Genomic DNA, 25,277 nt, shown 5'->3' on the forward strand with positions numbered 1-25,277 from the left:
CTATATTTTGTACATCTGCATGACGCCGACACCCGACCACAACCTAACTATTGGGCGCCACCAACCTATCCGACCAATCGAATCAGGAGGGAGGGAAATGGGCTTCGGAGATGGGTCGTATGCCGCGCGGAGTTAGGTGTCTGACGTGACACAAGATGGAAGATGGATGTGCAGTGGAGAGCCCGAAGCTGTATGTATATAAAGTGTAATATCGGAGATCAAAAGAAAGAAAGAAAGAAAAGAAAGCTTTTTGCTATATAAAACCATCAGAGTTTCTACTGCTATTTGTAGTGATCGACGATGAGGATATTCGATTAAAACGACACATTTTAGATGTAAAAGTAGGCGTGCGGGGCTGACGTATAGGTATTAGGCAGGCTGAATTTGCTTTTCTATCGGATTTGAACCCCATCGTGGCTGCATGTTCTGCAATATCTAGGCACGTATCCTATTTCACTGATTGCGGTGCCTAGCCGATCATTCAATTATTTTCTAGCCGTATTCTCGCTACGTTAGTCCGCCAACAATTTAATGTAGAAAAAAAAAAAATACCGTTTCTTCGAGTAAGGCAGCGTATAAAATGGCTGCTTCGATAGCCTGCCTCTGCTTTCTTACAACCCGGCCAAGAGAAAGCCCATGATCTTGATGATGCGTTACATCGGAGCTCCCCTCGAAATACTCTCGTTGGCCAGAAAAGTTTTGCGGATTGGTTAATTGGGCCTCCTTGGGCAGAGTTGGATCTGAATATTTGAGCTCAGCCCGTACCCTTCTAGTGAAAATGTTCTATCTGTCCCTACAAATCCAGCTTTGGCACTCTTCATGATTATTTATAAGCAGGCATTGATGTCCACCCAGAGGAAACCTGATTTTCATGGCTGAGGTACATCGGATCGGTTTGACCCAACTCTCCAAGGAGAAGGAAAATGGGGAGGAAGCATTTCAAGTTAAGTACGACTAAATAGGCGCATGCTACCTCACTCCAAGCAAACTTTTAGCTAATGTGGGAAAGTGTTGTTTTCATCCATGGCCTAAACGGCCATCCAAAAGACACATGGACAGACCATCGTCCAGTAGGTGATACTGGTCAGCCCAGACGAAAGCGATGGAAATGGAAATCGGATCGATTAAGTAAGGCGCAGTATGCGTCTGGAAGCAACGAGCCTTCAGGAAAAGAAGTTTTTTGGCCACGCGACTTCCTTGTGCCCGATTGGCCAGAGGCCAGAGTGTGGACATACGGGTATAACGCAGACATTATTTCTGGGCTATTTCAGGCGAATAGCAAAAATAGTATATCTCAGCATGATCAGGATCTAGCTAATAGCTTGTCGTTTTATTTCCAATATGAGGTGAAGATAACTTACTTAAGGCCATACCCTTTAACTGACGCCGATTCCAGGAGCCAATCATATTCGTAGCCCATAGTCTCGGCGGCGTACTTGTTAAAGATGTAAGTTTTCGACGACGATGGTCAAGTTGGTCGTGAGGAAATCTAATATCAAACCATAGGCATTAGACAGATCTCAGGTTTTACGCTCGCAAACGAAATATATTCTGTTCCTCGGGACGCCACACCATGGTAGCCGGACGGCCGGATGGGGGCAGATAGCCACAAATTTAGCCAAACTGGCCCTCCAGGACTCTAATAAGAGGGTTTTGGTTGCTTGGACGAGAATAGCGAGATCCTATCAAATATCCACTTCAAGTTCATGAACATATTGGTAAACCGAAGAATCAGGATCTACTCTTTCCAAGAGGCTCACGGAATTTCGGGTGTAACGGGGTTAAACGAAAAAGTTGGTTCATCAACTATTTCCACTCCTATTATCTAGTTTAGATATCATTGCTAATAGCGTAAGTAGGTTGTGCCTGGTCATTCTTCTACGCTTGGCTTACCGATAGGCTTTGAGACGATACAAACTATTGATGCCAACCACACTTAGATGGCGAGATGTAAGGCCCGAAGCGACCAGCAGTATCGGGTTCTATGTGGTATATTAAGGCATACCATCGATAAAGATCCGTCCCAGCCAGAATTAACTAGTTAGTATAGAATCTCATAGGTTTACTAATATTATCCGCCAATTATAAATAATAGCACTCTATCCGGTGATAAACTAATGTCGACATAGGAGAGGAGCGAGAGAGCCACCGGAAAAGATGCAATAAGCTCCTCGCGCATTTTTATACTTTGCCTTATGAAGATCGCAAGGACAGAAACCCCCAACTTGAATGTTTGCTACTTCTTTTTCAAGTAGGATTTTGAAGACCAAAGGAGCCTTGAAAATGCAATGTGCTGTCTCTTACACCAGATCTTCACACAAAAGCCAGTCCTTTTCTCTGACGCTATCCTCAGTTTGTTCGAGTCGAAAGGAGACAATATCTTATCTTCTTTTACCAGCCTTTAGGATGTCTTCGTCAAGCTACTCGAAAACTGCGATACCAAGAACACGGTCTGCATTTTAGATGCCTTCGACGAATGCGAAGAGCAGGGGCGTCGTCGACTAACAGCAGCCTTATGTGAACTATATGATTCCAGGCCGAGTATGTCTTCCTCTTCCATAAAATTCCTATTAACAAGTCGACCATATAGCCCTATTCAACGGGGCTTCCAAGTCTTAGAAAACAAGATGCGTATTATCCATTTGAATGGGGAGAATGAAGAAGAGGTCGACAAAATTTGCCAAGAAATCGACATCGTCATTACAGCGAGGCTCGATAACGTGACTGGAAAACTTCAGCTGTCTCGGGCTCAGCGATATTTGTTACAGCAGGAACTTACTCGGACTCCCCACCGCACATATCTATGGGTGTACCTCATCTTTGAAATGATAGAAGACATCACGTGGATTACAGAAGACGATCTATTGTCATCTATTCGCAAGCTCCCTAAAACTGTTGAAGCTGCGTACGAGAAGATCTTATATCGGTGCCGCGACCAAGTATTAGCTAAGCATATCCTTCGTATCGTGGTTACCGCCGAAAGACCTTTATCATTAAAGGAGATGGCAATGACCCTGACTATTAGAGAACATCATCGGAAACTTGGCGAAATAAAGCTACAGACGGAAGAGGTATTCCGGAAGACGATCAGAGACATCTGCGGCCTCTTTGTTACTATCGTTGACTCGCGGATTTATTTGCTCCATCAAACGGCAAGGGAACTGCTAATTAGGCGGCAACCCCCTGGCGGGTTTGATCACAGACCAGATAATTTTTGGTGGGGTTTTTCATTTGAACTGGTCTTATCGCATCATAGTCTTGCGGAGACGTGTATAAGGCAACTTCTACTTGAAGATTTTAAATTTCCTCTACCTGAAGGTCACGCCGTCAAGTATGCGAGCGAATATTGGTTAACGCACTGGCAACGTGCTCAAATTGAGGATGACGCACCAATCCAACAACTACTATTTCGTTTATTCTCCAAGTTTCGACTATGAGTTAATGCGGCATCTGGGACGGGAAAGTGAGTGGGTAGAATGGGCGCCATCAAGCAAGTCAACCCCTTTAGAAGTCGCATCTTTTTGGGGATTCAAGGCAGTAGTAGGATGGCTACTCGAACGCCCAACGACCTCACATGAGAAGTGGTCGGCTTTGCAGTTGGCTGTAATGCAAGGATGCGAATCGGTTGTACGACTACTATTAGATCACCCTTGGGCTATACCGTCGCTTGCCGAACTTTTATACAGAGCCGCTTCCTTGGGGCACGATAGACTTGTACGGCTTCTGATCGAGAGGGGCGTTGATGTCAGTGGAGTCAACCCTGCGGGCCGCGAAGCAATATTTATTGCCGTAGAAAGAAAGCACAGACATGTCTTTGATTTGCTGCAGCAGAACGGCACTGACTGTGGGGCTCAGGACGCTGAAGGCCGGACAATACTCTGGGAAGTGGTATGGAGTATTATACAGGAAAAGGAAGTAAGTAATGATCAGTGGTCGATGCTGCAAATGCTACTCAAAAATATCGATGTCAACATAAGGGATGTAGACGGCCAATCGGTCTTATGGTGCGCCGCAGGAGGGCGTTACAGCGGAGATCATGCTGTGCGGTTACTCCTTGAAGCGGGCGCTGATGTGAACTTGCGGGATAATGATGGCCGCACACCGTTGTGGAACGCCGCCCTCAGGGGAAATCTATCTGTTATACGGCTGTTGCTCGGTGAGGCTGCGGATATTAATATGAAGGACAACTATGGACGGACCGTATTGTGGGCGGCTATTGATGAGTTCGGTAGTGCCCATAAACCTGATACCGTACGGTTACTCCTTGAAAACGGCGCCCATATAAACGTGAAAGACAACAATGCCTGGACGCCGCTATCGTATGCTGCTGTGTCTGGAAATAGCACTATGGTGCGGTTACTATTAACGTGTGGCGCAGACACAGACTCGGTTGACAATGATGGTCGATCTGTGTTGGGGCTTGCTTATTGGTGGCCTACTAGCGACAGTGTGATACAGGCCCTGAAAGACCGTGGCGCCACCTAGTACAATGGGGTAGGGGGTACCTTAGGTAGATAACCAGCTTGTGTGGCGATAATTTACTCGGTGATGGGCTTTACCAAGAGTAGACGCGGCAACGTAAAAAATTGGCAGAGGTAAATTGACCAGGCAAAAAAGACGTCGCAATATATTCTTATCATACCATGTATCGGACACTTCCTTCCTAATGTCGAGGCGCCGTCCACCCATGTCCACCCATCCCACATACATGTCCGTTTCATCTTTCGTAGCCCGGGGTGCTGTTACGCAATAATGAGATGAAGATAAAGGTAAGACGGATGCTTAGAAAGACGAGCTCACCCGAAGCCAGTTCACGAACACATGGCACGAGAGAAAATCATACATAACCAGCCTGCCTACCACCTACCACCTAATCCTATCCTACTTCCTACTCCCCTCCACACTTTTACTACCTCGAAAATAAGATAGTCAAACACAATATAGACAAGAACAAGCAATAACCCTCATACTCCCACCACATCCCGACTCATCAGCCCACAATATTGAAAACCAGGAAGATATTCCCCCTCATCTCCAAATACGCGGGCGCCACAATCGATGAGGGGTAACAGACATAAAGTAATCAACAAGCAGAACTCATTCATCGCACATCTCGAACATAATCAATTCCCCTAGTCCCATATCCACAACGAAGTTGGATGAAAGACCCTAGACCATCCCATCATTCAAAGTCCTTCAAGCATCAAGCTTTAATAACGTTCATATAGGTAAAGGTAAGATAAAAAGGGGTGGCCGGAAAATCGGCTGGTATCAAGGGAAGAAGAGCCGGACGCCCATATATAATAAACGCCGCCAACGCCATTGAAACGCCATCTCCTGGGTGTGTGGTTGATTTGCCGCACGAGAAGAAAAAAATATAGTAATAAGAAGTTGGTAATAACCGGGTGAGAGGCGGCTTATTGACAGGTTGTATTGTGTATGACAGTTAACACATTCTGTAACGGGCAAACAATAGGGTGGGGTTGAGGCCATGTTTCCTTTGTTTGCTTGTCACCTTAAATAGACGATTTCGCGTCGCGCGTCCCTTATTTCTTAAGAACCGCATCGTAGATGCTGAGGATACCCGTGATAGCGGTACCCGTCAGAATGCCCTTGTAGCCACCGTATATGGCCGTGTTGATGCGCGCGATGGATGTCTCGTCTATCCAGCCACCGAACGTAATGCCCTGGCCGTAAACAACGTAGGAGATCAGAGCCTTGGCGATACTGAAAGCCAAGGGATCAACAACAGACGCGTGAGCGTTGCGACGGCCGACACGTGCGGGATGCGACACGCTCAAGTTGATGAAGTAACCGGTGATGCTTGGCAGAATGGAGCTTGTGAAAGCCCATAGGAGTGCAGGGGACCAGAATGATGAAGTGAGAAGCAGGAACATGTCAGGGACGAAGACAGGGAAGTCTTTAGTGCCGAGGAACGAGATCGCCGGGATGGTGAACGCGTATCGGTCCGCTAGGATCTCAGGGCGTAAGAAGTAGAGCTCAAATGCGGCGACAGCGAAGAGTACCGAGGTCACGGTCGACAGGCTTTCGCGCGTCGCGTGGGTTGCCTCTGTGATGCCCGACTCCTTGTATAGAGATACAACGCGTGTCCTCACGGCTACGGTGGAGCGGTCGACGGCCTCCGCAACATCCGCGGGGGTGGCGGGGAGCGGAATGCGACTCGCGAGGGAAAGGGCACGACCGGGAGTACGCGCGATGGCAGTGGATGTGCTAGTGGGTTCATCTTCCGACCTTTGGGGTTGTGTTAGTAAATGGCGCGTGATGCCTTGGACGCGCGGCACGGAGAAATCGCGACTTACTCGGGAGCGATGATCTCTTCGGCAGCCTTAGTCGCGCGTCGCTTTGCGACCTTGAGTCTCTCTACGGCGCCATCGGGAGCATCCCTCTTGACGGGAGAACCAACGGTTCGAGCGCGACTCGAGTAGTAATTCGCGAGCTTAGGATCGGATGAAAACTGGGTGGAGTTCTCTGCTAGGTATTCATCTAGAGCGAGTTCGAGCTCGGGCTTCTTTAGGGCTTCGAAGCTATTCCCGCAAACAAAAACAAAAACGTGTTAGCCATGTGGTTTCTTGTCTCGGAGTGGCGCATGGGGATTTGCGATGGAATGGAGAATATGTCTCGCCGTTCCGCATTCTTCAGACGGGATCGGATACGGACAGTGTGATGTAATTAAATCGATAATCGATTTTATCGCTATCGCGTACAGCTACCGAAGTTCGCGGGGAACTAGCACGACATTCCGACGCAAGGGGAATTGAATTGGAATTCACGGCATTGACGATAGATGAACAAGTAAGTTATTAAAAGCACATACTTCTTTAAACCAGTATGCTGAGCAAGCTCAGTTAGGTCGGTCTTTCGCTGCCTCTGCAGCCAACTGTTTGCGCCGGACATTTTGGGAAGATGAGAATAGTTATTTATGCAAGATGCAGATGCGAATGCAAGACGTGGAGATATTCAACGATTAGGGGGGAATTGGTATCAATGGAGTCGCGCAGATGAGGCGACTAAGGTGCAATGATTTTCACGAGATTACCAGTAAGTGGCCCGTGACGTACTAGGGGGGGTCGGGTATGTAAAATTGTGTTGATGTTGTGTAGTCTTTTGACGGCGATGATGATGGGATGGGGGGCTTGAATCTGCACCGTGTCGAGAGGACGGAGGGGTGGCGCGTTGTTGATAATGCAGGGTAGAGAAGCAAGGCAAGTCCTGTGTGGTGGAGGGAAAAAAGAGGCTGGAAAGGTTGATTTTCCCGCGGCGGTGCGTGCCCTGGCTTGTTTATGTTTTTATTTTTTATGATTCCACTGTTAACGTGCAGGTGGGTTACTTTACTATACGGCAATCACTCCCAAGAAAGCTGCAAGCTTTAAACTGAATACGCCAGCAGACCAGCAGGGCAGGCAGGTCTGCCTGAGCTGACCCCCCAGAACTAGCCTTGGAAAGCTTACTGGGGTCGTTATTACCTACCCCGGGGTACCTTTCATAACCTTGGAAGTACCTAACCATCCTATATTAGTTAGGTACATTTTCCCCTAAAATGCGTCAAGATTGGGAAAGGCGGCAGTTGGAGCACGGTGCACCGATTGGGAAATACCAAGATGTGATTTGCTATATCAAGGTGTCATCGTCCCATTTAACTTGTGTGGAGACGACAAATTCGAGATTTCATGGTTCAATTAAAAAATCTCATCCTTCAAAAAATCAGGAGGTTGGGCAATTCGATATTCTATTATTTTGTTGTTGAAAATGTAGTGTGAAGTTGTGTGCCGTTAGAGTTGTTTGCTTCAGTTGTACTTAGGGTTCGTGATAAGTCATAAGTATAGTCTTTTAGTCTTTACACAATTCTTATGATTAAATATAATCATTTTTAACTTTATCAATAATGATATATCAATTCATGCACTACTATAAGCCTTTCCAATGTTCCCCCTTTGTGACCTGTGCCTCTTATCCTATAAACCATCTTATGCAAAATGACAACTCCCCTATCCGCCGTTCACGCATCAACCCAATTCACAAACCTCTCTTCACCTCTCCTAACTAACCTGACAGGAACAAACTTATTCCCATGTAGCTTCAACGTAATCATACTCGTAGCCCCCTTAATCGTTTCCCGCGATTTCTGCTGCGCCAATTTATACACATCAGCCTTCTCTTCCCTACTCATCGTAGCCACTTTCTCATCACTAGCCCACTCATCCACCGCAAGTTCAATGCTGTACTTCTGAAACGTAACCGCAAGCGCAGATACCAATTCCACAATCGCCATCCGTCGACCTAGACAAGCTCGCGCACCATCCGAAAACGGGATAAACGCACCACGCGGTGGGTGGTACAACTGCGCACTAGTATCCGAACCCACGTATCCGCCAAAGTGTTCCGTATCCGCGCCCTCAACCACCGTACCATCAGCCTCACTTTTATGGCCTACTTCTATCTGGAACCATCGTTCCGGTACGAAATCATCGATATCCGTCTCCGCGGACGTGATTTTACTAGGTTTCGTAGGCCAGTACCGAGGATTCCGCTGCGAGGCGATAGCTACCATGCCGATATTCGAGTTGCGCGGGAGGAGGTAGCGCACTCCGTCTATAGTAATAGGCTGGTCTTGCGTAGGCGATACCTTTTTCGGGATATCGACGACGGGCGGGACCATGCGGAGGGTTTCGTTGATGGTAGCGCCGATCATAGAGCCCAGGAGGGGATTGATATTAGCTTCATAATCCCAGGTTGTCGGGTCCGCGCTGCCTAAAATGCTGTCTAGTTCTTTCTGCAATCGTCTCTGTGACGCGGGGTGAGTGGCTAATTCTAGAAGAGCGAAGTGCAACACGTTGGCGGTAGATTCGTGGCCCGCGACGATGTTAACGAAAGCGTTGCCGATGATTTCCGAGTCGCTTAGTCGCGCGATTCGTGGTCCTTTCTTATCTGATTTCGCGGCTTTGGCGGCTTCTTCGCCGTAGCTTGTGCGTACCAATGAGCCCATTATATCGAGCCCTTCTTCTGTGCTGTTTCCTGTCCGCACGTCTTCGATTTTCTCCTGTAGGAATTCATTGAGGTACTTTACGAAGTTGCTTTCTGCCTCCAAAGCCTCTTTTGCACGCTTGCTGGGGACGATTTTGAGAAGCCATTTTGGTGCGACCATGAGCAGGATGAGGTACTGGAGGGTTAGCGCTAAGGCGTTCACGAAGCTCATTGAATGTCCTTCGGGTGCTTCTTGCGTGGCGTATTTAGCTAATCTTGGATCGGCATCTGCGGGGAATTCTTGGCCTGGCCAGAGAATTTTGAGACCGAAACCAATGTTCGCGATAATGTTAAGCATGAGTGACGCTGTGTCCTGTTCGATTGTCCTGAACGTTTTGTTGCCGAGCCCATCAGGGCCAAGCCATAAGTTGATCAGACCTTGAGTTTGGCTAATAGACTCTTTAAATACTAGGCTGGCATTCTTCTCATTAAATGATGCAGATGTAATCTTGCGGTGCATGCGCCACGCAGAGCCCTCCAGTGTCAACACATTTTGGCCATACTGTCCAAGAATAGCGTATACATCTGTCGGCTTCGGAAACGCCTCTCGCTTAGAGGTAATTTGGTGGATAACCTCTGCATTTTCTGTGAAACAAGTGATTTTCCCGGGTGAGACAATCAAGAAAGCATCACCAAGCTTGGTGAATAATTCGTGGTTGTGCTGATATTGCCAACCCGACTCCAATATTCTGATTAAATGTTATTAGATATTAGATTCTTGACGATGGGTTAGATACTTGAGTTACTTACTCCTCAATGTCTTGCCAATATTTACGTGGAAGACACTTAAACAACGGAACCCATATTGCAGCGAATATTTGACCTATTCGGTTCCACGGGGCAAATGCTATGAGGAAGTGTTAGGTTTTCTGGAGTATATATTCGAAGATGAACAACAGTTGAGATGGGTCAACTTACGGACAAGGAAGTAAGGTAAACCGGATTGTTTTGCCGCGGCGACGTTAGCTCTGAGGCCTGATATTATACTAAATAAACCATACAAAATCGCTGCAGCCAACAGCAAGAATATCGTGGAGGATATCATAGTGTCACTCGACTCCAGCGAGCTTGTTCCTCTGAATGTGGCACCTGGGCTTGCAGCTCGCACAATAGCGAAGTTTATATTTTGCGCCGAGCCGGGATGAGTTGGGTATAGAAGATCGAACTACATATACATGAACGAAACTCGGTGTTCCTGGCTCAGTCAAATCTTTGTGGGGCTAGTTGATAATACTTTTTCTAAAGAATGTCCAAACAAACAAGAAAATCGGATATGTTGGGTATAACTTATCAAGAAAGACAAAGAAATATGTCGCGCAAGATGGTAAAATATATTAGTCCAGGAGGTCAGCCGCGGAGCTACGCCGATGATGGATCTAACGTTTCGGGACCTGGGCTTCCCGTGCGCCATTCAGCAAATATTTCCTCCACAGCCCTTTGTATCCTGTACCGAGTTGCCTCCTCCACTTTCACATTATCCCTAGCTCCGTTGCAACAACCAATTAAGGAAGTCCCAAAATAAAATGTAGTTGCTTCTTGGACTAGTGCAGAACTCCTCAAGAAACATTGTCAAGTTGACCCACTTGTTCCTATGTTTAAGGTAGCATTTCTATTGTCTTATTGCGGCTGTAGATGCTGTCCTACTTAATTTTGTTAAACGCTATCACTTCGTTTGAAACCCAGCACCCTTGTTTCACGACTTGTCGATGTTTCAAGTTTCACATACGCACATACATTTCTATCTAGATTTCTACGAGATGAATCTTTTTTGAATTGCAAAATGATCGTCCGAAATGGTATTGATCAGATGAAAATAATTCGGGCTGGGAAGGTGATGATTCCTTGTCATACATGTAAGAGCTTGTGGCGCTCAAGTTAGCGGCCACCTGCTAGATTTAGAAATGCAAGTCGCTGACAAAGTACTTTACTTCCGTCCGATGATCGATGATCGATGATCTTATTCTAGACCGTAGTCTCTTGGAAAGCCCCCGCCGCATCTAGATCGATTCTGATGCAAAGTGTCAATTATAGCATCATACTTGAAGACTATTTTATAGAATTTAAGTTTGTAATACTATGAACTTTCTATGGTTAATTAAAAAGGGTTGTCAACTTGCTGACATGATGAGACCCTTGAGTTTCCAGTAACTACCTATAAATGCGATGTAACTCGATGCGGGGTCGCTAACACTTTGATAGAAGTACCTATGATACCTAGGTAATTTCAAATCGTGTACCTAGCTTATCTGTAAACTCTATGTAGCCACTATCACAACTCTCCTCCTGCAGAGTATTAAGATTGTTTTCTTTTCCTTTTGCGGCTGTGAATTGCTCTATACGTTTTGCAAAAATAGAAGCCACGAGCTCTATGTCTCACCTCGGACTCGGGTAACTCCGCGGACCACGCGTATGTAGCACCTAGCTAGCGGGGGAATTTCCCTGCTGACGTACTTGGAGCTGAGACAGTCATCCCAGCTTCCATCCTCTCGTAGGTTACCTATCACATTCTCTCAACTTCATCAACATAGAAGGCCAAAGTTATTAGGAAATAACCATGGCCTTCATTTCAAATATCAAGCGATTTCATCGCAATAACGTCTCAACTCTACGCAACTCATCTCTCGCCGAGATATCTGGTGCGCTCGGCGATCTCGGGACTCTCCTCCCGTTAATGATCACCCTCGCGGTAAATGGCTCCATCTCACTATCAACTACGCTCGTTTTCTCCGGTTTCTACAACATCGCCACCGGCGTCATATTCGGGATTCCTTTACCGGTGCAGCCTATGAAAGCTATCGCGGCGGCCGCCATAGCATCTCACGCTTCCGAACCTGAGACTGTGGCTGCAGGTAGCGTGGTAGCTATCATCGTCTTAGTGCTTAGCATCACTGGTCTTTTGCACTGGGTCACACGCGTGATCCCGATTCCCGTCATCAAGGGCATTCAGTTCGGTGCCGGTCTCTCGCTCATCATTTCCGCGGGGTCTTCGTTGCTTCAGCCTTTTACTCACCGCTGGTCTTTCCCGCTCGATAATCTGGTCTGGTCGCTTGCTGCTTTCCTATTGTTGATTCTCACTCAACGAGCATCCAGATTCCCATATGCATTGATAATCTTCGTCGTGGGCGTCATTCTTGCTATCATTTTCGTTACGACGAGTTCTCATCACCACCTTCCTCACTTCCGCGTCTGGAACCCGTGGTTCAAGCTACCATGGTGGAGCGCTGATGCTATCGGCATGGGCATCGCCCAGTTGCCACTCACTACATTGAATTCCGTCATAGCCGCCAGCGCCCTGGCTTCCGACCTCCTACCCGACCTACCATCGCCGAGTGTCACGGAACTCGGTATTAGCGTCGCTATTATGAACCTCCTAGGCTGCTGGTTCGGCGCCATGCCCGTTTGCCATGGAGCCGGTGGATTGGCTGCACAATACCGATTCGGGGCGAGAAGCGGTGCTAGTATCATATTGCTTGGCTTGTTTAAGATGCTACTCGGAATTATTTTCGGAGAGACGTTGCTGGACTTGCTCACGGCATTCCCTAAAACCCTACTGGGTATCATGGTCGTTGCGGCTGGCTTGGAGCTTGCGAAGGTGGGTCAAAGCTTGAACTATGGCGCTTCGGATCTATGGGAGTCTTCGGTGGGCCAGCAGGATAGTTCTAAGAGACACAAGAATCTGTCCGATCAGGAGAGATCTGAGAGGTGGACTGTTATGCTTATGACTACAGCAGGCATTCTAGCTTTCAAGAACGATGGGATTGGGTTCGTAGCTGGTATGCTTTGCTACTGGGCGTATAAGATTGCGGATTGGATAGAAACCAGACGGAGCCGTGGGTCTGGGGAGAGAGCGCCACTGTTACGCTGAGCGTTTGCTTGAGATAATACCTATATGGGTGTACAATTAATGAGAATACGACAGTTCGTTGTACGATATTATGACTCAAGTAAGACAGCATGCGGCTCATCGTATGACTATTACCCTGAAGTGTCATGGTGTCTTGAGTTAAAAAAAAAATCCATGGTGCTCAATCACTGTAGGTGCCTACATTTAACATTTTTAAGACATTGACCTCTGAAATGAAGTTCTTGATCCACAAGTCAGATAAATACATGCAAGATACATTCTGCATTAGCCTCGGCTCGATCTTAAAGACGCTTTATATGCTGAAGTCATAATATTATGAAAATTTTCTTATGACTTGCATTCTTTGTAGTTGAGGGGTATGAATATACTGTAAAAAGTATATGCAAATGGTCCTAGCGCCTAGCAGGGAGCCTATCCCGAGCTAGCAACTCTAAACTTCGATTAGCTTGGATCCAAGTAACCAATCATGGGCAGCCAACAAGCTCTACCCGGACCTAATGAACCACAAATTTCGCAGATTAGTGGCTTTAGCGGGGTGGAATTTGGGTCGAAAGTTTGGCAGCGTCGGGGCCATTGGCATTTGTTGCACTTGCTGTATTTTTTTTACGTTGCGGGAAGGCGGTGACAATCCCATTTCCTTCCCGACTGGCAGGGACTGGCAGTAACTTCTCTACCTATTACTCCATCACCGCGATTCTGCGATTCTCCATATTCTCACCAAAAAATCTCTCGGCACGCCGTAGACGAAGGAGCTGTCCTCCCAATCCAACAGCGATGACTTCGTCCAACGCTGCCCCGGCCGATACTGGTCGCCAGTTGCCAGACCCTTCTCCACCACCTGGTATACCGCCTGCAACCGAACCAGAGCCCGCAGCTGTTCCTACCACTACCAGTGCTACAACCATCGCTACCATCGATGCGAATGCGCCGATACCCCTAACGAACCAACAAGACACCTACCGCGATGATCCTCAAGATGCCTATTCAATGCCCTCGCCGCCTACCGTATCCCCTCTTTCTACACCAGCGGCGACGCAAATAAACGTTGGCGACAATGAAGATGTTCCTGACCTCACTACCGAACCTTTGCAAAATACGAATGGCGCCGCTGAACTTTCTTCTGCAGCTCAGCTAGCCTCTGTCAATCTTAGTCTAATCACTGAATCCTTTCCCATGGAGCTTAATCAATCTCAAATGCTCGACCAGAATTCCCGGTCGCGCAACCAACTCGAAGCTGTCGCAACTACTGATCCCGACCCTGCCAACATGGACTACGCAAATCGGAACACATCAAATCTACGACAAAATCAGGGCACTATCGACCCTAATGCCTACATGATGAGCGTCGCCCAGAATGCTGCTGCGCTTTATCAAAATCCTCCGGTCCCTTCTATTGTAGCTCCCTCCGAGGTCTCGCTGCAAGCTTCGTTTACACAGGAGAGCGATGCTTTGACCACCACCAACGAACACACATCGACTAGCGCGAGTCAAAAGTTGGAATCGTTCGCCAGGATAGAGTTCGCCGATAGTGTTTTCCAAATGACCACTTACGCTGTTATTATCGGTCGTGATCAACGGGCCATGGATCAGGCAAGGAGGGACGAAAAAAGGGAATTGAATTATAGACGAAAGGTAGAAGAGAATGCAAGAAATGGATTGCCGCCTCCGACTCCTCTTAATTTCGACCGAGGGAAATTTAGTAAATCCTACGTCAGTGAGGAGGGTGGTATGCTAGGTCCCGAATCGGATGGCGAGGATAATGTTCGACCCACCAAGAAACGTCGACCGAGCTCTGCGAAAAGATCTGAGGACGGCGGCGGTGACGATGCTCAAAGCGACCATGTAAAATCGAATAGGCAGTACGTCTCTCATACCCCTGGCGCTGCTGCGGTAGATCTCGGGACCTTGCAACCGTCGCCGTCGCATATCCCTTTTGTTGGTATCCACTCACCTGGTCCGGATATTGCGAGCAAAACACGAGGTATCTCAAGACAGCATCTCAAGATTGAGTTTAATGAGAAGAAAGGTGTTTTTGAGGCCGCCGCTTTACACAAGAACGGTTTTTTCTGCGATGATACGCATTACGGCCTCGATGATCCTGTTATCCTTAGGAGTGGGGATCGACTTCAGATTAAAGATGTTGAATTTTCATTCATCCTCAACGGTGTTGAAGTAGGCAAGACTGGTGGCGAAGAATTCCATGAAGAAGAGACATCGAGTAAGCGTATGTCAATTGGAGGCAAGGAGATGAGTTTTGATTTTGAGCATTCCGATCATGAGAACTTTCGGGATACAAGTGAGGATTTGTCAGAAATTGAGAATGTACCGACACCTGTCATCGTGTCTGATGAAGGAGAAGGAGAGGCAGAGGCAGAGGCAGAAGAAGCAGAACATGAAGCTGCCGAAGCCGAGTCTGATATCGGCGATGAACCAAGCATGGAATTACTCGAGTCAGCTGAGGTTCAGGACATGTCTCAAGGCCAGTTTGCGACAACTGATATGCCCAAACGTCGTGGCCCAGGACGACCGCCTAAGGATGGCATAATGTCAAAGAGGGAACGGCGGCTGCTTAAGAAGCAAATGCAAGAAACCTCTAAGAAGACGATACCTCAAGATCCACAGAGTGAGAAGATTAAGCGACCAGTTGGTCGCCCTAGGAAAATTCCCGTTCCTGAGGATGGAGAGAAGCCGGAGAAGAGGAAGTATAATAAGCGAAAGTCGAAGGAGGATGGCGACGAAGGCTCCGATGCTGAGAGGCGAGCGAAAGAAAAGAAGGAGAAAAAGGTTCGACCAAAATCTCCGCCACTGGAACTTCGGAAGGAAGACTTTACCGAAGAGCAATTACAGAAGCCTACCAAAAACTATGGTGTATTGATCGACGAGGCTTTGACCAATGGACCTCCAGATGGCTTAACTTTGAAACAGATTTACAAGAGGATTATGTCGAAATATCCGTGGTTTTATTTCTCAGCAGAGACGAAGGGATGGGAAAGTAGTGTTCGCCACAACTTGATTGGGAACGAAGCTTTCAAGAAGGCAGAGGGGACTGGATTGTGGTCCCGCGTCCCTGGTGTAGAGCTTGACGCTGGGAAGAAGCGCAAAGCTAGCTCTCCCGACCGACAACTTGGATCAGCACATCTTCACTCTCATCTACCTCATCAATATTACCAGAACGGCGCTTACTTACAGCCTAATAATCTTGGTTATGCGCCTAACATGCCAAACTACCAGACCGATGGAAAGCAGCTCCAAGGAGGATATCAACCCCCCGCCGGCCAACCTACTCAGCCTCTTTCAACGCCATCTTCTCAACCGATCACCCAACCTGGATACCCCGCACAGATACCAGCTCCAGCACAGTTACCGCCTAGCTACCTCTCTAGACAAACTAATAACGCCCAGCAGAGTACCTATAGCTCCCCCTACGCCAAACCACCTCCCCCAACTAACCCCCCCATCAAATCAGAAGTTCCCGCGGCGCCAACTCCGCAGGCATTACCTCCAGCTCCGGTGCAACAGCAGCAGAATGTAGCACAACCTTCAGTGCAGCATCAACCCCAACCGGTTTCAAATACACCTAGTACCACGACACAACAACCATTGTCACCAGAGATTGAAAAGGCTATTTCTCAATTTAGAGCGAATATGTTGGGCGCCCTTTCGAAGCAGACTAACCAAGCTGGTCAGATTATTGATTCAGCTATATGTCGTGCACGAGGTGTACCACCTCAGACGACAGTACCTTCTGGGTTCGAACCAGTCGAGAAGGCGCTGATAAATGCATTGGCGAATATGATTAGCGACATGCAAAGTAAACAACAGCGGCAGGCAACATCTGCTTCTCCTGCTCCAGCTTGGCCTAACGCCGCAAAATCGACACCTACTCCGACCGCGCCAACGCCAAGCCCAGCGCCATCGGCTACTTTAGCGGCTGAAATACAGCGGCGAGTGAAGAATTTCAGAGACAATATGGTTGTCGCTTTGAAGAAGAAGACGGACCAGGCGGAAGCTATTGTTGACTTGGCTATCGACCGAGCGCAAGGCTTACCAAATACTGGTCCAATTCAAGGATGGGAGGAAGCAGACCGATTGATGGTCAAATCTGTTACACAGATAATCTCAGATGCGCGCCGAGCACACAACCTTCAGACGCCAGTTACACCCTCTGCGCCAACAGCGCCCGCTCAGCAAACACATCCGCCTCAACCCTCCCAATCTGCTCCGCGTCAAGGTCCTTCCGCCTCGCCGGCTCCAATGCAGTCACCTATGCTCACTAGCGGGTCGGTACAAAATAACCAAGGAGTGGCGACCACTACACCTAATGTACAACCATCGCAAATGCCCTCTTCTAATGCCCCAAGACCGACACCACCATCAATATCACGTCCCGGTGTCTCAATTCAACGTCCAGGTATTACACGCCCAGGGGTGAATTCAATTTCGCGACCCTCAGTGGTCCGCAAGGATTCAGCGGGTACGCCAGGTGTCGTGGTTGGTCCGAGCGTGTCAGCGCCAACGCACAATGTTTCCAGCCCAGCGCCACCGAGCGCAGGTGTCCTCGACCAAATTACTGGACAAAAACGATTACACGATGATGCTTTCGGCAATAGTGGCAATAGTGCTGGAGCCGCAGACAGACCTGAACCGGTTAAGGCACCTACACCTGTGACGACTACTCCCAACTTGTCAACACCAGCACCGCCGAGTGCGGGGGTCGTGGATCAAATTGGGCAGAAAAGGATACATGAGGACACACAATTACACAGTAATGGGAATAGCAATGGTAACGTAGGTGTCGCTGAACAACAACCACCTGAACCCACTGCGAAGACTATTACACCTGCACCCGCTCCCGCACCAGCACCAACCCCAGCGCCAGCACCAAGTATGTGCAGTCCTGCGCCGCCCAGCGCTGGCGTTGTCGATCAGATTGCTGGACAGAAGAGACATTTGGATGATGGGCCTGGTTCTGCGAGTTCGGAACAGCCCGAGGCTAAGAAACCCGCTCTCTCTTCGGTCTAGTTATTTCGGTGAGCAGATGGGTTGAAGTTTTCGATGTGTAGGATTATAGTACGGATTTCAGTCGGTGAATGGCATCACTCTCCTACCTCATCCGTTCCGAAATTACCCGAGTCTACTTTTGGCGTGCTTGGAGTATTTCTGTGTAACTACCTCTGCATTTCACTACCGCAGCGAGCATCCCGAAAGCGAAAATAATACTTCACGATTCACGAGATACGATTCCTCCCCTCCTATTCTTCTACTAGTTTTTACTTCTAGGAGGCAAGCATGGATGGATGGATGGATATAGAGCATTTTTAATAATACCGAAGCATTTTCAAGGTTAGCAGGGTAGGAAAAAGCAAAAGTTCAATTAGGACATACCTAGGTTTTTTACCTTCTTTTCTATTTGGCAAGGAAGATAAAAGATCGATTACTCCGTCCTATACTTGTTCTTGGCATGAGGGAAGGATAAGGGATAATAGGACGGTGTTAGGAAGACGGGTAGGAAGAAAGTCAGCATGCGAGGAAGTTAGGTGGTGGACCGCGTATATAACGCGTGTGAACAAGGAATAGATACCTAGGTATGCTTAGTTAGGCTATCTACCTATTTACTAGTAAATATAATGCCAAAGAAGTATAATATCTTATGTTATTCGAATTTGATCTTGTGCATGCAGTATGATTGTGTTTTTCAGTATTGATCTCAGCTTATTGTATGCCTGTTTCTAATTTACCCCTTGGAAACTCTATCAGACATCTGAAGATCACGACCTAGCAAAAAGCTCGAGTAAGATGGAACAATAAGTCTATACTTTAGAGTGGGCACGAGAACGAGCATCAAGCGCGTTTAATGAGGAATTTAATGCAAATTTATTCCTTTCTTCAGGGCGTTTACAACCCTGTTGGATAGTATCCTATCTTATGGTATGCATTACCGTTGAAGGTATCATATAATAAATAGTCATGATCGACTAATTCAGATGATGGCGGACCGTCTTATACCTTATACTCCTCGTGTGTCCTAATGCTCCAACCCTGTTGAATCCGTTGAAGTCAATGCATGGGACTCCTCGCCCCTTGTAATAAGTTTGGACTCTATCCTTATTATGTCTATATTCGCCAATGTAAACATGACGAGTCATCTCTAGATGTGGCATAAGAATATTAAGTGTCTAGAAAAGTCCGTCGATTTCGCCCGTTTCGGTGTCCACGTCGACGTTCAAGTAACCAGGGGCGGTAGGAAGACCGGGGATCGTCTGGATATCAGCTGCGAGGGCATACCTATTCACTATTAGTTACTTCTCATAACCCAAACCATGTAAAAATCACTCACAGATAGCCAGCACCAGCGGCCATCCTCACGTCCCTGATCGGGACAGTAAAGTCGGTAGGTGCACCCTTGAGATCCGGGTCATGGGAGAGCGAATATTGTGTCTTAGCGATACAAATGGGAAGGTTGCCAAAACCTTGTTTCGTGTATGTATCAATCTTTTTCTGGGCAAGTTCGCTGAACTCAACAGCTGCAGCACCGTACATCTTCTGGCAGATAATTTCCATGCGCTGCTGGATGGAGCCCTCGCTCACATCGTATAACAGACCGAAGTCTTTCGGCTTTTCAGAGGCGGCAATCACACCCTTAGCGAGGTCTATGGCGCCCTTTCCGCCTTCAGCCCAGTGGTTTGCCAAGATGGCATCTTCAGCACCGGCAGCGATAGCTTCTTCACGTACGACAGCAATTTCAGCATCGGTATCAGTGGCAAATTTGTTGATAGCAACGACGACTGGGCATCCGTATGTCTTCGCGTTTGCGATGTGCTTCTTGAGATTTATGCAACCATTTCGAAGGATCTCAACATTCTCTTGCTTGTAGACAGGATCCAACGGCGCACCAGGAGCAATTGGCGGGCCACCACCGTGTACTTTCAAAGCACGGACCGTAGCAACGATAACGACCACATCGGGGACTAGACCAGAAGCACGACATTTAATGTTGAAGAACCTCTCGCCTCCCATGGTGAAGTCGAAACCTGCTTCGGTCACTGCGAAACCAGCCTTTGCGTCGTGGTCTTCGTCAGGCTCGGTACCCGCTAGTTTCAGTGCCATCTTATCGGCAAGGATGGAGCTGTTTCCAATACTAATGTTGGCGAAAGGACCAGCATGCACAAACACAGGCGTGCCCTCCAGAGTTTGCATCAAGTTGGGCTTGATAGCATCCTTCATGAGAGCCGTTAACGCACCTCCCGCTCCTATGTCATCACAAGTGACTGGGTCACCTGACCTAGACGTAGCGACGACCATTCGGCCAAGTCTTTCTCGCATATCGGCGAGACTTGTGCTCATAGCGAGAATAGCCATACATTCGCTGGCGACAGAAATATCAAAACCGGTCTCTCGGCTCTGTCCCTTTTCAGTTGGTGCAGTGCCGACAGTGACACCACGCAAGTGACGGTCGTTGACGTCTAGCACACGCCTCCATGTGATAGTCTCGGGGTCGATGTCTAATCTAGCAAATTGGTGGATTTCGTCTTCGGTAAGCTCATTGGGGTCAGTCTTGTCAATGCCTAGTTTCTTCAGTCGTCGGAACATGACGGGAGCAAAATTTCTCTTTCCGTTCTTTACTGGAACTAATCTTCGGTAGAGGGGTGCATCCTTTTGTGTGTTCTCGTGGAAAATGCGTGTCTCGATAGCGGCAGCGAGAAGATTGTTTGCTGCTGAGATAGCGTGTATGTCACCAGTCAAGTGCAGATTGAATTCGTCCATCGGTATGACCTGGCTGTATCCACCGCCAGCTGCACCTCCCTTGATACCAAAGGTAGGTCCTTGGCTGGGCTGTCGAACATTTGCAAAAGTTATCCGACCTAGATGCGCTCCTAGTGCTTGTGCCAATCCCATGGTGGTGGTGGATTTTCCTTCACCTAGGGGAGTGGGGGTAATACCGGTTACAACAACATAGCGACCATTCCGACGGTGCTCTAGGCGCTTCAATAGGCTCAAATCTACCTTAGCCTTGTATGCGCCATATGGCTCCAACTCATGGTGCGCAATTCCGACCTCTTCAGCAACGCGAGTAACTGGTTTTGGTGGCTGAGACCTTGAAACCTCAATGTCCGAGGGGACGGGGTTTCTCAGGTTCAGGGGAAGAGGGATAATGCGCCTTTGCTTTTGGCGCTCAAAATACAATGAGGTAGAGTCAACAACGTTTTGGAGTAACATAGCAACTGTCATAGGACCCACGCCACCTGGAACTGGTGTGATGTAGGAGGCAACTTGAGAAGCCGACTCAAAATCGACATCACCCACTAATCGTTGTCCTGATTTCTTAGATGCGTCAGGGATGTAGTTGGTGCCCACATCGATGACCACGGCACCGGGTTTGAGCCATTCTCCTTTCACAAAGGCAGGCTGACCAATGGCAGCCACCACAATATCCGCCTTCTTCAATTTCTCCTCAATATTTTGAGTCTTGGAATGGCAGACGGTGACAGTTGCATCGGCGTTCTTCAGCAAGTAACTGACAGGGCTTCCGACAATGTCACTTCGGCCTAAAACGATAGCATCCTTTCCCTTCAAGTCCACACCTGCCTCCTGCAGGAGGACCATGACTCCCTTGGGGGTACAGGGGATGAAAAATGGGTGGCCACCCTTCTTGGCAAGTTCACCGATATTCGTGGTACCGAACCCGTCGACATCCTTCTCATCCGCAACCGCGGAGGTAATGGTGTACTCGTTAATGTGTTTGGGCAAGGGTAGCTGAACTAGAATACCGTGCACCCCAGGGTCATTGTTGAGAAGGTGTAGCTGAGCCAAGAGCTCGGCCTCAGTGATATCCTCAGGGGAGTGTAAGAGTTCACATGTGATATTAGCCTTTTATGAGTCACAATTGTTAGATTATGAGAATATTATGAATGGGATATAATATTGGATTACCTCTTGGGCGGCCTTAAGCTTCATGCGAACATAAGTCGCTTTGAGACAATTAGCTGCGGCACAGTTTATAATAATTGAGTCATAACTTACAAGAGTCAGAACGATCACCAACTAAATATTAACCATATTAGTACCATGATTAGGTATGATAATATACAACAGGAAGTAAGGAAAACAAACCTTGGATGATCTTGAGGCATGGCTGGTATTTGGGGTTGGACTTTTGCTTTTCGACTATCTCCACAGCAAGCCTCTCACGAATCTTTTTGGCGATAGCTGTGCCATCCAATCTAGTGGCGGCCATGGTGGGGTACCTTGTCGAAAAAGCTCTACAAGAGGCACGCGACAATGACGACGAAACTGATAACCAAGGTTGTTGTTGGAGGGTGTCAGATGAAACGCGACTGAATAAACATGCACAACCAAATTGATCCGGCCCTCTCACGGATGTAGCGCGTTGTCGTGGAATCCGGGGGGTGAAAATTGAACGATTCGCCTGAACCAGAAGAGGAAGCTCACAGCTGGAGGTAAACAATCTGCTGCAGGCTTTTCGGGATCCGCAAAGCGAAAGCGGAGTTTCTGTTGGCCGAGCTATGATAAGTCTAGCGGAAGCGCTTATGCTTGTGCTTTTCACTGGCCGAAGCATGAATTGTTGACCTCGCTGTAGATCCTTCCACGCTGCTTTTTGAGATGCATGAGGGAAAGCGAAGCCATGACATCGACTGATATTTGCAGTCGCCAGAGTCATACTTGCCCAAATAGCTCATATAATTACTCAATTCTGTTAGTCCCGGAATCTGTGCCGTTCCTACCCGTACCTGTCAAACCCAAATCGAATAAAAATAATCCGACCAAGGATCACCCAAGTCTCAACTAGCTTTGTCCTAATAGCGCTATCTGGCTATCTGTGCTACCTGTTTGCTGCAAGATGCTGTGCACCGTGAAACCCAAAGCTAAACCAATGGGAGGATAAATCGAAATAATGGAAATAATGGCCGACAAACATCAGGACAACTTTTGATATAATTTTTGGAGATTTTAGAATCAGAAAAGATGACAAGCAAAGAAAATGTCAACGAGAGAATCAAATAATATACTTGAAGTGAAAATTGTGTAAGATGGGAATTATCGCAGAAAGTTGCCAATATCTATCGACTTCATCTTTCTGAATTTTTTGCTTTTCCTTGTAAAACGTTGTGCTGAGGAAAGAATCTGAAGATCTTCACCTGTTCAAGCTCCAGAATAGAAAATTCCTTTTGGTCTTATATGACTCAACATCTATCTTGATCGCATAGACTAGCCTAGCCTTTTTCTCTTGACGGAAGCAATAGCCCTTGAATTAAAATAAGCATTTTGAAGAGTCATCTAATTATTCCGTTGTAACTCTTAGAAGTTGCTCCCGGGATACTTTTACAAGGTTAAAATAGACCCTTGGGAGGATAGACTTTGAGCTAGAAGTTGTGATTGGTCATGCCACTATCCCAGATTCCCTTATTGGTCAAGTCACGTGGCTGTGAGTAATATTGGTGGGGTGGACGTGCTGATAGGTTATCGAAAATCCGAGAAATCTTGCCCCACGCACAAATCATTCAAAAACTCCATACGCTCATCGAACCCCCAACTTTCAGCGACGGGATACCATTAGATACATTCGACAAAAATACCGCCAATATGAGACCTATTCTATTGTCAGGCCATGTAAGGATACTCTACATTTAAATCTCAGTTGTAATATGCTAATAAATTAATAGGAACGGGCCTTGACCCAAATTAAGTACGTTCCCTCTCCGCGTAGAAATGCGAAATATTGCCCCGCGACGACGATAACATCCGCGAAAAATTAGACTAACCCTATTACCTCTCTTAGATTCAACCCCGATGGCGATCTCCTCTTCTCCGTAGCCAAGGACCAACATATCTGCGTATGGTACTCCCACAACGGCGAGCGACTCGGCACATACAAGGGCCACCAAGGTGCGATCTGGACCGTAGACGTAGACCCGACATCGACCTTCATCGCGAGCGGTAGCGCCGACAACACCATCCGTCTATGGGAGATCAAGACCGGCCGCTGCCTGAAGGCCTGGGACTTCCCGACTGCCGTCAAGCGTGTCGAGTTCAGCGACGACGGACGCCAACTCCTGGGTGTAACCGAGAAGCGTATGGGTCATCTAGGAACTATCGTGGTTCTAGATATCGAGCTTGATGTCGATGCCGAACAGAGCGACGAGCGCGCCCTGACTATCGTGTGCGATGAGAGCAAGGCTACAGTTGCGGGATGGAGTTATCTGAACAAGTACATTATTGCAGGACATGAAGACGGTTCCGTATCGCAATATGACGCCAAGGTAAGCTGAAAATCTTCGTGTTGCAGGTATGAAAGAGTTGCAAAATTCTAATGATAACTATACATAGACTGGAGAGCAACTCGACAACGTCCCCGTCCACGAGCTCAACATGCAAGTAACAGACCTCCAATGGTCGCCCGACCGTACCTACTTCATCACAGCCTCCAAGGATAAGACCGCCCGACTAATCGCCGCGCGCGACCTCGAGCCCTTAAAGACCTACCCTACCGACACCCCCCTTAACAGCGCGTGCATCACACCGAAGAAGGACTACGTTATCCTAGGTGGTGGACAGGCCGCTATGGATGTCACGACGACCGCAGCTCGCCAAGGAAAGTTCGAGGCGCGATTCTACCACAAGATCTTTGAGGACGAGATCGGTCGTGTACGAGGTCACTTCGGTCCTTTGGTATGATTTCTAGCATAATCTTCTATGAGTACTACTTTTCCTAACAATATATCAGAACACGGTAGCAGCAGACCCGACCGGCAAGGGCTACGCGAGCGGCGGAGAAGACGGTTACGTCCGAATTCACCACTTCGACAAGGGATATTTCGATTTCAAGTACGAGGTGGAGCGAGAACGCGAGAACCGACTATAGATTCATATTCCGAGCCTATAGCGATTTTCGTGCTACCCCAGCCTCCTCCTACTTCCCCCGCTTCCCCTCCAAAATCCCATCGCGAAAGTATTTCGATGCTAGGATACCATAGGAGGGAAAAGAGAGAAGGGAAATAAAAGAAAGATTCCGGCGTTGTGTCTAGTTATGATTCGTTCCGTTCCTCGCAGTTAAGACAACTTGCATCCGGGAAAAAAAGGGCATCGGCGTTTTTTGAGGGTTAATTCACATCATCTATTGCACTTTTTTGTTCGATAGCTAGGCAGGCAGGTAGGCAGGAAAGAGAAAGAACGAATCCCAGGATTAGGTAGGAGAAAGCGACCAGTCAAGTTGCTTATAATCAACATACCTGATTTTGTAAAATGTTTTTCCTAGTGTTTACAAGCGTTATTCATGACTGATAATCATCGCAGCGAATATACGTATGTCGAAACCATCTCGTGGACATGCACAGAAGTTGCGATCGCATAA

At 47.7% G+C, this 25,277-nt stretch overlaps 8 protein-coding genes across 8 annotated transcripts; 4 read left to right on the plus strand and 4 right to left on the minus strand.

Moving 5' to 3' along the window:
• Positions 1 to 871: 871 nt before the first annotated feature.
• On the plus strand, positions 872 to 3,437 carry F4822DRAFT_428317 (uncharacterized protein; the record flags this gene model as incomplete). Its single annotated transcript, XM_051460890.1, has 4 exons — positions 872 to 948; positions 1,010 to 1,346; positions 1,397 to 1,447; positions 2,406 to 3,437. 4 exons carry the CDS (start codon positions 872 to 874, stop codon positions 3,435 to 3,437), a joined length of 1,497 nt encoding a protein of 498 aa, XP_051315744.1.
• Positions 3,438 to 5,546: 2,109 nt separating this feature from the next.
• F4822DRAFT_428319 (uncharacterized protein) lies at positions 5,547 to 6,915 on the minus strand (the record flags this gene model as incomplete). Its single annotated transcript, XM_051460891.1, has 3 exons — positions 5,547 to 6,252; positions 6,321 to 6,545; positions 6,836 to 6,915. The coding sequence occupies 3 exons, from the start codon at positions 6,913 to 6,915 to the stop codon at positions 5,547 to 5,549; spliced, it is 1,011 nt and encodes a 336-aa protein (XP_051315745.1).
• An 884-nt stretch (positions 6,916 to 7,799) lies between these two features.
• Positions 7,800 to 10,187, minus strand: F4822DRAFT_219584 (cytochrome P450). Its single transcript, XM_051453973.1, has 3 exons — positions 9,961 to 10,187; positions 9,793 to 9,889; positions 7,800 to 9,731 (listed from the first exon to the last, which is right to left on the minus strand). The coding sequence occupies exons 1-3, from the start codon at positions 10,085 to 10,087 to the stop codon at positions 8,018 to 8,020; spliced, it is 1,938 nt and encodes a 645-aa protein (XP_051315746.1). The 5' UTR covers positions 10,088 to 10,187; the 3' UTR covers positions 7,800 to 8,017.
• Positions 10,188 to 10,938: 751 nt separating this feature from the next.
• F4822DRAFT_400398 (uncharacterized protein) lies at positions 10,939 to 13,212 on the plus strand. The gene is made up of 2 exons (XM_051457854.1): positions 10,939 to 11,449; positions 11,518 to 13,212. The coding sequence occupies exon 2, from the start codon at positions 11,597 to 11,599 to the stop codon at positions 12,905 to 12,907; it is 1,311 nt and encodes a 436-aa protein (XP_051315747.1). The 5' UTR covers positions 10,939 to 11,449; positions 11,518 to 11,596; the 3' UTR covers positions 12,908 to 13,212.
• Positions 13,211 to 18,558, plus strand: F4822DRAFT_400400 (uncharacterized protein). Its single transcript, XM_051457855.1, has one exon. It carries the CDS (start codon positions 13,682 to 13,684, stop codon positions 17,927 to 17,929), a length of 4,248 nt encoding a protein of 1,415 aa, XP_051315748.1. The 5' UTR covers positions 13,211 to 13,681; the 3' UTR covers positions 17,930 to 18,558.
• Positions 18,559 to 18,705: 147 nt separating this feature from the next.
• F4822DRAFT_400401 (formate-tetrahydrofolate ligase) lies at positions 18,706 to 22,041 on the minus strand. The gene is made up of 3 exons (XM_051457856.1): positions 21,929 to 22,041; positions 19,245 to 21,876; positions 18,706 to 19,192 (listed from the first exon to the last, which is right to left on the minus strand). The coding sequence occupies exons 2-3, from the start codon at positions 21,509 to 21,511 to the stop codon at positions 19,084 to 19,086; spliced, it is 2,376 nt and encodes a 791-aa protein (XP_051315749.1). The 5' UTR covers positions 21,512 to 21,876; positions 21,929 to 22,041; the 3' UTR covers positions 18,706 to 19,083.
• Positions 21,656 to 23,006, minus strand: F4822DRAFT_219833 (uncharacterized protein). Its single transcript, XM_051453975.1, has 3 exons — positions 22,019 to 23,006; positions 21,929 to 21,949; positions 21,656 to 21,876 (listed from the first exon to the last, which is right to left on the minus strand). Exons 1-3 carry the CDS (start codon positions 22,584 to 22,586, stop codon positions 21,800 to 21,802), a joined length of 666 nt encoding a protein of 221 aa, XP_051315750.1. The 5' UTR covers positions 22,587 to 23,006; the 3' UTR covers positions 21,656 to 21,799.
• A 42-nt stretch (positions 23,007 to 23,048) lies between these two features.
• F4822DRAFT_219822 (eukaryotic translation initiation factor 3 subunit I) lies at positions 23,049 to 25,270 on the plus strand. Its single transcript, XM_051453974.1, has 5 exons — positions 23,049 to 23,536; positions 23,590 to 23,612; positions 23,706 to 24,186; positions 24,254 to 24,595; positions 24,651 to 25,270. Exons 1-5 carry the CDS (start codon positions 23,510 to 23,512, stop codon positions 24,786 to 24,788), a joined length of 1,011 nt encoding a protein of 336 aa, XP_051315751.1. The 5' UTR covers positions 23,049 to 23,509; the 3' UTR covers positions 24,789 to 25,270.
• Positions 25,271 to 25,277: the final 7 nt, after the last annotated feature.

Source organism: Hypoxylon trugodes (genome assembly GCF_022578975.1).
Source record: "Hypoxylon trugodes strain CBS 135444 unplaced genomic scaffold F4822scaffold_4, whole genome shotgun sequence".
Lineage (NCBI taxonomy): Eukaryota > Fungi > Ascomycota > Sordariomycetes > Xylariales > Hypoxylaceae > Hypoxylon > Hypoxylon trugodes.

Excerpts from the sequence above, each read along its gene's own strand:
- F4822DRAFT_219584 (XM_051453973.1), bottom strand. The coding sequence starts at position 10,087 with ATGATATCCTCCACGATATTCTTGCTGTTGGCTGCAGCGATTTTGTAT. Across the intron at positions 9,890-9,960 it reads TTTACCTTACTTCCTTGTCC|CATTTGCCCCGTGGAACCGA; the intron begins GTAAGTTGACCC and ends ACTTCCTCATAG. Across the intron at positions 9,732-9,792 it reads TATTGGCAAGACATTGAGGA|AATATTGGAGTCGGGTTGGC; the intron begins GTAAGTAACTCA and ends ACATTTAATCAG.
- F4822DRAFT_400398 (XM_051457854.1), top strand. The coding sequence starts at position 11,597 with ATGGCCTTCATTTCAAATATCAAGCGATTTCATCGCAATAACGTCTCA.
- F4822DRAFT_400400 (XM_051457855.1), top strand. The coding sequence starts at position 13,682 with ATGACTTCGTCCAACGCTGCCCCGGCCGATACTGGTCGCCAGTTGCCA.
- F4822DRAFT_400401 (XM_051457856.1), bottom strand. The coding sequence starts at position 21,511 with ATGGTCCTCCTGCAGGAGGCAGGTGTGGACTTGAAGGGAAAGGATGCT. Across the intron at positions 19,193-19,244 it reads GCCGCTGGTGCTGGCTATCT|GTATGCCCTCGCAGCTGATA; the intron begins GTGAGTGATTTT and ends AATAGTGAATAG.
- F4822DRAFT_219833 (XM_051453975.1), bottom strand. The coding sequence starts at position 22,586 with ATGACTCTGGCGACTGCAAATATCAGTCGATGTCATGGCTTCGCTTTC. Across the intron at positions 21,950-22,018 it reads ATGCCTCAAGATCATCCAAG|TTGGTGATCGTTCTGACTCT; the intron begins GTTTGTTTTCCT and ends GTTAATATTTAG. Across the intron at positions 21,877-21,928 it reads TGGTGATCGTTCTGACTCTT|CGACTTATGTTCGCATGAAG; the intron begins GTAAGTTATGAC and ends ATTGTCTCAAAG.
- F4822DRAFT_219822 (XM_051453974.1), top strand. The coding sequence starts at position 23,510 with ATGAGACCTATTCTATTGTCAGGCCAT. Across the intron at positions 23,537-23,589 it reads CTATTCTATTGTCAGGCCAT|GAACGGGCCTTGACCCAAAT; the intron begins GTAAGGATACTC and ends ATAAATTAATAG. Across the intron at positions 23,613-23,705 it reads CGGGCCTTGACCCAAATTAA|ATTCAACCCCGATGGCGATC; the intron begins GTACGTTCCCTC and ends TACCTCTCTTAG.